The following is a 9,334-nucleotide window of genomic DNA, read 5'->3' as shown; positions in this document are numbered from 1 at the left end:
AAATATACAGCTAATAAAATCCACAGAAATTAAAATGTTTTAACGTCTGATGCAAATATAATGTTTATAATTAAAGCACATTTTATAATAAGTATAAAAAAAGCATCTCGCATTTACAATTAAACCTCCTCCAAGTACATGAAGAGTCAACATGCTGACTAGACTTTAACGACTTGTGTTTGGCATCGAGACCCAAATGTTGCATGTTATAAAAATAATAATCTTTTTGTATAATGAAGGACACATTTGCACAGCAGCAGGGCTGACAATGGTATCAAAGGCACAGACGTCAGTATTTGTACTTTTACAACCTCATATAATCTTACAATAAAATGTCACGATGAAGGGTTAATCTGACGGCACATTGACCACACGGTGGATAAAATACGACCTTGTCCATAACTAGTCTCGCCAGACGAACAGGATTAGCTACGTTGCGAACAGCAGAGACGGCGCCGCTTCCCAGAGCTTTCCCGTCCATCACAATGGCGTCCATTTCTATTTCTCCTTTGACATTAAGCACAGAGCCACAGCCTGGACAAGAACGGAAAAAACAACAGGATAAGGTTCTCTCTCTCTCTCAAGACAAAAATAATATTCAATATTCAAATAATTTGTAAATATTTTTTGTGCATTAGCAGTTCAACTCCAAACAAACGACACATAAACTCATAAACTTTTCTGCACAAACATTGACATCACCTGCGTTGTAAGATGGATTATCTTCCATATGTGCCACTGCTTCCACCACTGCGTCCATGCTGCTGCCCCCTCCTCGCAGGATGGCGTATCCTGCCCGAGCAGCTGATCGTACCCCTGACACAGACTGCTCTGATCGCTCCCTGGGAACCGTGCCGGCCCCTCCATGAACCACCAACACTGGCAGCAGGTCCATCACCTGACTGTCACAAAGGGGAAAAGTAATTCTGTAGATTTAAACTTTAAACTGATTACAGTTATAGAAGGGTTGGACAATTTGAGAACACCTGCTGTAATAAAAACAGAATCAATACAACAAATATAATTACCACTATTTAACAACAAATATTATTTCTAATTAAGGCACAATATTAATTATTTGAAATTCGATCGTGTTGAATCTAAATAAAAGATAAACTGTACAACAACAACAATAATAATAATACATGTACATGTGAATAGAATTTCCTTTAGTTTCCTTTCTTTAGTTTCGATTCGTTTTTGTTTTTCAAACTATATAAGCTGACGCTGGAAAAAAAAGGTTCACATTTAAAAATATTTAAATTAACTCTCTGTACCAAAATGTATTTAAAAGCTGATGTTATGTCACAGAACAGCGAAAGCTCTGCCTGTATTTTTAAACGACACATTTGTTTAAGTCAAAAACTGTTGTCGGATGTTGTACTCACCCACAGACTGAGACGTTTACTAAAAATAATAATTATTATAATAATGACCGCGACAACGTTATATCTGTAGCATTAACGCGACACTCGAACGTAAAAATGTAAGCTAAGACGAATTTCAGCCTTTAACCAGCAGTGACGTCGGCAGCGAGCACGAGTTTCCGGTCAGAGACTCCTTCAAAATAAAATATTTTCCACGGCGTAAGATTTTGAATCGTGATTATATAATTTTACTGTGACTTTTTGATTGTACGAAATCAAAACATACACTGAAAACACACGTTGTTGTTTTCGTGATTTTCTAGAAAAATCACTAAACGTCACCATAATTGTCTACGATATATATATATATACATACATAAGTATCTATTTTTGATCAATACTTACATACATAAAACAGCCTTATTCATAGGAGCAGCTTGAATTGTACGTTTCAGGATTTAAGGCGTTTTTTTTACTTTTTAATATAATCCGTTAGAGGCTTTGAATAAATAATAGGAGACATTCATATTTGAAGACCGTAGTCCGTGTGTAGACATTAAGCACAGAGCCACAGCCTGGACAAGAACAGAAAAAACAACAGGATAAGGTTCTCTCTCTCTCTCAAGACAAAAATAATATTCAATATTCAAATAATTTGTAAATATTTTTTGTGCATTAGCAGTTCAACTCCAAACAAACGACACATAAACTCATAAACTTTTCTGCACAAACATTGACATCACCTGCGTTGTAAGATGGATTATCTTCCATATGTGCCACTGCTTCCACCACTGCGTCCATGCTGCTGCCCCCTCCTCGCAGGATGGCGTATCCTGCCCGAGCAGCTGATCGTACCCCTGACACAGACTGCTCTGATCGCTCCCTGGGGACTGTGCCGGCCCCTCCATGAACCACCAACACTGGCAGCAGGTCCATCACCTGACTGTCACAAAGGGGAAAAGTAATTCTGTAGATTTAAACTTTAAACTGATTACAGTTATAGAAGGGTTGGACAATTTGAGAACACCTGCTGTAATAAAAACAGAATCAATACAACAAATATAATTACCACTATTTAACAACAAATATTATTTCTAATTAAGGCACAATATTAATTATTTGAAATTCGATCGTGTTGAATCTAAATAAAAGATAAACTGTACAACAACAACAATAATAATAATACATGTACATGTGAATAGAATTTCCTTTAGTTTCCTTTCTTTAGTTTCGATTCGTTTTTGTTTTTCAAACTATATAAGCTGACGCTGGAAAAAAAAGGTTCACATTTAAAAATATTTAAATTAACTCTCTGTACCAAAATGTATTTAAAAGCTGATGTTATGTCACAGAACAGCGAAAGCTCTGCCTGTATTTTTAAACGACACATTTGTTTAAGTCAAAAACTGTTGTCGGATGTTGTACTCACCCACAGACTGAGACGTTTACTAAAAATAATAATTATTATAATAATGACCGCGACAACGTTATATCTGTAGCATTAACGCGACACTCGAACGTAAAAATGTAAGCTAATACGAATTTCAGCCTTTAACCAGCAGTGACGTCGCAGCGAGCACGAGTTTCCGGTCAGAGACTCCTTCAAAATAAAATATTTTCCACGGCGTAAGATTTTGAATCGTGATTATATAATTTTACTGTGACTTTTTGATTGTACGAAATCAAAACATACACTGAAAACACACGTTGTTGTTTTCGTGATTTTCTAGAAAAATCACTAAACGTCACCATAATTGTCTACGATATATATATATATACATACATAAGTATCTATTTTTGATCAATACTTACATACATAAAACAGCCTTATTCATAGGAGCAGCTTGAATTGTACGTTTCAGGATTTAAGGCGTTTTTTTTACTTTTTAATATAATCCGTTAGAGGCTTTGAATAAATAATAGGAGACATTCATATTTGAAGACCGTAGTCCGTGTGTATGTGTGTGTGTGGTGGGGTGAGTGTGTTTAATTTATATACTTCATGGACCTCCAAATCCCACAATGCACCTCGGAGAAACCCGTCATTTCTTACGTGTGTGGGTTGGCTATATAGAGCGGGCGAGAGCGCGCATGAGTGGAGAGCCCCCATTCTCAAATGAGGGCTCCGCGCTCCCGACGCAGGAGGAGTGTGAGCGCGCTTGAGGGGCTGCGGTCCCATTGACGGTTCCGTCTCCCTGACAGCAGCATCAGCATCAGCATCAGCGGCTGGGCTGGAAAACAAGCAGGAGAAGAAGAAGAAGAAGAAGAAGAAGAAGAAGAAGAAGAAGCCGCTTCCGTCGCTGCTGCGGCCGCCGCCTCGCCCTGCAACACACCGCACAGCACCGCAAAACAGCGGACCGATCGGAGACCTGACCCTCACCCATCCACACCCAACCTCCTGGCCGAAGAAGGCGAACAAGCACGGCGAGCGACATCCACAACCACAGCCGCCTCATCCTCATCCACCCCTCCGCTCCGCTCCCAGCATCATCATCCCTGTACGGACAGCAGCTGATATGGACTCCCCGTTGGGGGGGAGAAGGGGGCGGGCGGGGGGGGGGAGGGGGGTGGGGGGAGAAGACAGGAGCGGAGGCTGAGAAGGAAGATTAAAAAAAAAAAACTACAAGCAGCCGGGAGAGGACCACCATCACCACCACCATCATCACCACCATCAACGTAACTACTACTACTACAGCTGTAGAGTCGACACTGCCGCTGCTGCTGCAGCCGCTGCTGCTGCCGCCGCCCTGGGCGCCCCCGACACCGCCATGGGAACTCCGCATCAGCCGCTCCAACCGCCGCTGCGTCCGCGGGCCATGTCGTGATCCGTGGGCTCCGCCAGCGGGTTTTCTATCCGTGATCCCGACCGAGGCGCGGAGGAGGAGGAGGCGAAGGAGGAGGAGGAGGGGTAGGAGGGGGGCAGAAGAGGAGGAAGAAGAAGAAGAAGAAGGTGGTGGTAGTAGAAGGGAAGATGTTCGCCTCGGTGGGCCCTCGGGGCGGCCCGCGCCCACCCGTCTCCTCAGCCATCCCAGAGCCGGACCTTAGCCATCTGACAGAGGAGGAGAGGAAGATCATCATGGCTGTGCTGGCTCGGCAGCGGGAGGAGGAGGCGAAGGAGGAGGCCATGTTAAAGTAAGAGGGAGAGAGAGAGAGAGAGAGAGAGAAGGAGAGAGAGAGAGAGAGAGAGAGAGACTGGGCCTGGGCTCCATCAGGTCTCAGGTCCATCCACATTCATTCATTCATTCATTCATTCACTCACTCACTCACGGGCCTCATTACTAGTTTGGCCGCTGGTCCAGGGATCATGTCTCTGGTCTATGATCGTCATATGGTCATGGACTGTGTTTGGACATATGCAGGACGCCTGACATGTGATGGTCATGTGGACCGTACATGCTAACGTCACATGTTCACATGTAGTGTGAAACTTTCCTGTCTCCCTGGTGGCATCTTCTGATTTTTGTTCAAAGGAGATGCAGGTGCGGACGTTGACGCTAAAACCTGCAAAACTTAATTAACATCAGGCTAAAAGTCTTGCAAGAAATTGGCAGAATTTGTAGCATTAACAGGAACGGACCTGTACACAAATAGCAAAGTTGCAGNATGAAGGTGAAAAGTATAATCTCAACTGCTGCAGTTCATGTTATTACATGATATTAAAAAGGCTACAAGCTAGGTTGGTTAGTTAACTGTGTGTATGACTTTCAAAGTTACAACAAAAAGTGGACGATGAGCGTAGCATGCGTTTTAAACTCAGTTTGTTTTGAGTTGCAACGACCTTAAAAGTAGAAATCGAGGATTCACGAGGCGTTCTAGACGCAGCCTCCGTGATGCTACAAATGGAACAAACTTTAAGTACACTGTCTGTTTAGCTTTCGAGCTAATAACAAAAACCTCATATTAGATGTCTTTCCAGATGCTGTGGTGTCGTACTTGTCCACCAAGGAAGTATGTTAGCTTAGGGGTATAGCGCTCTCTGGTGGTGTATACAGTTAGACAGCGTATGATGCACTTGAACAGGGGTTTCATCCTCGAGCTTTGGGCATTCGTTTGAACTTTTGTTGAAATGAAAGAAAAAGGTATTTGGACCTTGATGATGAAGCAGTGATGTAATAGATAAAGGTGAACCGAGGTCATCACACGACATCAGGCTACACTGTGAGAATGACAATGTCACTAAAAACCAACCAACATCTCCACTGACAACACCGACACCTGACACAACCAGCTTTAAAGTCAGAAGGTTGTCTTCAGCTAACGCTAGCATGGGGTCACAACGACACCACCTCGGCGATGGTTTCGGTCGGTCATGTGACCAATGGGCTCTGCCAAAAAGGAACCAGATTCCTGCATGGATTTCTTGCAGTCCAAAGACGTGGATTGGGTATTAGATTAGATTAACTTGTAAAAACTGATCAGAGATAAATGTTTTTTTCTTTTGTCCCTGCCTGTTGGCCTGTGACGGACCAATGTCCAGTCCAGTCCTCTATTTTTTTCCCACCTAATCACAGCTAGATATAACTATACTCCAGTTTCCCACCAGGATCATGACTGGGATTTAAACGGTACAAGATGAATAACCAGATGGTTGACGACACTCTTGGACCGGACCAAGTCGTGGTCCACTCTTCAGTTGATGCCGATGACTCACATTGGTCAGTCAGCGTTAACTCAGTGCTTGGTGGCGTTGAGGAAGAACTCCAGGGAAAATATAGGTGTGTCGCTGTAAACCCCCCTGATTATCACCGTACCTCGCTCAGCTATATATAAAAAAACCCTCCCTGGCCAAAGTCGTGACGAGCATTCGCACAGGAGCCTGACTGAAGTGACAACTATTCCAGACTTTACCTGACAGTTTTTTCATTGATGCATGCAGCAGCAGAAAAGCTGCAGCAGCTGAAGCCCGGCACCAGAATAGTAGAAGTAAAAAAAAGAAAAAAAAAAAAAAAGAAGGAAAGCTTCCCTGTTGGCTTTTATCTGTGCAGCATCCATCTCAACAGCTGTTGTTTGCAGCTCAGGGGTGCGGTTGAGCCTTCCCCAGCCTGTATGCACCGTATGTAGGCCAGTGCTCTCGCAACAGACATCACACAGGCTGTTATAGAACCAGCAGTCCTATAACACGGAAGGAGGGAGCGAGGGAGGCTGGAGGAGGAAGAGGAGGTGTGTGTGTGTGTGTGGGGGGGGGGGGGGGGGGGGGCCTGCTGTATAATGTCGTTCTGAATCAGGAGTGACTTATTTCTTGCCGTGTGCTTCCATACCATCACCACCACTGTACTCCACATGCTTGCACCTCCACCAGCATTGCAGCGATCAACCACATACCCCCCTTACCCTCACCCTCCTCCCCCTCCCGCTGTGTGTCCAGAGAAAAAAAAGCCTGAAGTTGACGCGAAAGCCTCTCTCACGTTTTCCAGCCTCAGCTGTGTGCATACATCGGCAGGCAGGCAGATATATAGTGCGACCCACCTAAGCGAGGCGCTCCTCCAGCTTTACGTCCCTGTGCTATTTTAAGCCCCGTGCGAGGACTGATAGCCCAGCACTGGAACTGAATATTGATTCATTGCATCTAAAGACGGAAACGTCCGATACATGTGTCGCTGTGCATGTAGATAACTGCAGGTCTAAGTGGCTGTGCGTCGTTCTCAGTATCGTACCAAAGGCTGTGGTTTCAGTTATGTCACAGCGTAGCGTCACGGCCCGCTCTCTGTGCAGTACAGACGTGTGTGTGTGTGTGTGTCCTGAGCTTTACTGGTTTCACTGGTGGTTCTTCTCATCATGCTGTGGATTTAGTCCATTGAAAACCTGTGTGTGTGTGTCTTAATAATAGGATCTGCACTGAGAAGCTGCACTGGTTGACTAATACATGCACAGTGAGTGTACTTGCAGTATAGGCAGTGTGGGTTGTAATGCAGTGAAGTAGGAGAATATTCCACTCTCATTAGCAGTTTGATATCTGTACTCAGCGAGTAACTCCAGGGAAGTTACGGCCCTTTTCCTCGTTGTGCAACCAATTCATAGACATGAACGCACGCAGACGACGTGATCACAACCTGATATGGTCTAATTTGGTCCTGCTTAAAAAAAAGAAGAGACTTTTATACAACATAATGTCCGGCTCTGATTATGTCTCGCCAAAAGTCCAACATAAGTTTTTGCAATAATAAACTCCCGTACGTGCAGATCCCACTGATGAACCACTGTCCTGTCACAAACGCAGGATTTGGCTTCACTCATTGTCAGTCTGGATATTTCTGTTTCATCTTTGGCAACTGAAATGTCTTCTTCTTTTTTTAATTTTTTTTTACTTCAATCAAAAAAACGTATTTGCTGAGAGAACACTTTTATATCAGCGCCTTTTACACCTGAACCCTTTCGGAAAAAAATCTCCAGAAATACATAAATAAATTCAGGACAAATCGACTGCTGTTTGATTAATATTACTTTACTTTACTTTACTTTAATATTACTAAGTTTTGGAAAGTTTTGTTTTTCTACCAGACACTGTCAGGATGTTAACGACTAAAGTCCACCAACACTGTCAAACTACACTTGGATTTATATGTCTGAACATATAAACAATGTCTTTGTGTTCCAGCAATATACTTATTTTTTATTACATCTCAGTTATTTTCCTTTTTAGGGCTGCAGTGGCTGGGTACGTTGCCTTAGAGCAGCTTCTGGATTATTCCTTACGTAGCGGCAGATTATATGTTCTCTGAGAGCTAAATGCTTCTATGTTGCTCGTGTGTAGCATCAAGTCTAATCTCTGACACAGCGGTCAGCAGTGAAAGGATGGAGCTGATGGGAGTGTGACGTCACTGTGTCTCAAAGAGGTTTGGCTGTCGCATGGACGTTGCAGATTTAAATCCTGCTGCGATTCGTCCATGTGGATTCTGCAGTTAGCTGGACAGCTAAAGGAAACAGTTGACTGTAAACTTTTAATTTACAGAATGCTACAGTAAACTGCTGTTGTTTTTAATTTTTGTTTCTTTAACCCGAGGAGTGCAGGACACGATTTACTAAATCTCTTAAGAAAATGTAGCAACTATGGCTAAGACAAACACAGCTCTTACTGTGGGTAAAATGTAACCAAATAGCCACAATGTAGGGTTAAGTTAGATGTAGCTTAAAGTTAGCAATTCAACCTTAAAATAGGCCAGAACTACAACAGCCAGAAGACAACAAACATTTGTCCAGGAATCGATAAAAGGCTAACCCATTTAGCAAAAAATGTTAAAAGTTATTAATAAGATTAAATAATTCATCGCATTAATCAATGTGCCCTTGATGCAAAAGGACTTCACAACAAAGATCAAAGCTCAGATAAAACTAACCATATAGCCAGCAAAAAAGGAGCAGAAATTAGCTAAAAGTTAGAGATAATCAACAGCTAGTCTGGAGGCTGAAATGAAAGTAAGACAGGCTCGCTAAAATTAGCTTAGCATTGTCTAAAAAGTAACATGGCAGCGTGGGACGAAGAAAACATAGCTAAAACCTCAATGATAAAATGTATACAAGTTAGCCCCGAAGAGGCTAAAAGTTAGCCAAAATTAAATTCCAAAATTAAATAAAAATTCCACAGAAACAAATGCTAAATGACCAGACCCCAGACTGGACTTTAAAAATATTTGACCCAGGTTTAGGTTGTCGTTGAAGCTGGGGCTAACTTACTTAAGTCTTCCATATTAATGTGGAGTGTATAAGTGAAGTGAAAAACCAAAAGAAAAATATGGAGGCGGACATGAGGGGAAGATTTTTGTGCTGACAGCAGCTTCCTCACTTTTGTGTATTTCAGAGAAGAGAAGCCTATCCAAGCGAGAACGGTGAACCTGGTCGGGCAGAAGAAACCTCCGCAGCAAAATGACGTCAGGTGAGTGGCAGCAGCAGAGTCCGGTCCACCACTGATCGGACTAAAAATGAGTTTGGGATGGGCACTAACTGTTTCTGCTTTTGCGTCACTTTGACGT

General features: G+C 42.9%; 2 protein-coding genes and 1 long non-coding RNA gene across 19 annotated transcripts in view; 1 reads left to right on the top strand and 2 right to left on the bottom strand.

The window, feature by feature from the left end:
- asrgl1 (asparaginase and isoaspartyl peptidase 1) overlaps nt 1-1,548 on the bottom strand; it is a 4,607-nt gene extending 3,059 nt beyond the window's left edge. The window contains exons 1-3 of the mRNA XM_025061124.1: nt 1,389-1,548; nt 703-902; nt 359-534 (exon numbers count right to left, since the gene is read on the bottom strand). Coding sequence (XP_024916892.1) covers nt 359-534; nt 703-895 — 369 coding nt within the window. The 5' untranslated portion in view covers nt 896-902; nt 1,389-1,548. The remainder of the gene's footprint in view (nt 1-358; nt 535-702; nt 903-1,388) is intronic.
- A 371-nt stretch (nt 1,549-1,919) lies between these two features.
- Nucleotides 1,920-2,903, bottom strand: LOC107989332 (uncharacterized). Its single transcript, XR_003051379.1, has 3 exons — nt 2,797-2,903; nt 2,111-2,310; nt 1,920-1,942 (listed from the first exon to the last, which is right to left on the bottom strand). It is a non-coding gene; the product is annotated as an uncharacterized LOC107989332 (long non-coding RNA).
- Nucleotides 2,904-3,920: 1,017 nt separating this feature from the next.
- rims1a (regulating synaptic membrane exocytosis 1a) overlaps nt 3,921-9,334 on the top strand; it is a 57,236-nt gene continuing 51,822 nt past the window's right edge. For 16 of the 17 annotated variants that reach the window (XM_025061098.1, XM_025061097.1, XM_025061108.1 and 13 more), the window contains exons 1-2: nt 3,921-4,499; nt 9,163-9,237. In XM_025061098.1, coding sequence (XP_024916866.1) covers nt 4,339-4,499; nt 9,163-9,237 — 236 coding nt within the window. In that variant the 5' untranslated portion in view covers nt 3,921-4,338. The remainder of the gene's footprint in view (nt 4,500-9,162; nt 9,238-9,334) is intronic. The other variant, XM_025061104.1, reaches the window with a different exon arrangement.

The sequence above is a fragment of the Cynoglossus semilaevis genome, chromosome 12 (assembly GCF_000523025.1).
Source record: "Cynoglossus semilaevis isolate Cse_v1.0 chromosome 12, Cse_v1.0, whole genome shotgun sequence".
Taxonomy (NCBI): Eukaryota; Metazoa; Chordata; class Actinopteri; order Pleuronectiformes; family Cynoglossidae; genus Cynoglossus; species Cynoglossus semilaevis.
This window is presented reverse-complemented; position numbering and strand designations above follow the sequence as displayed.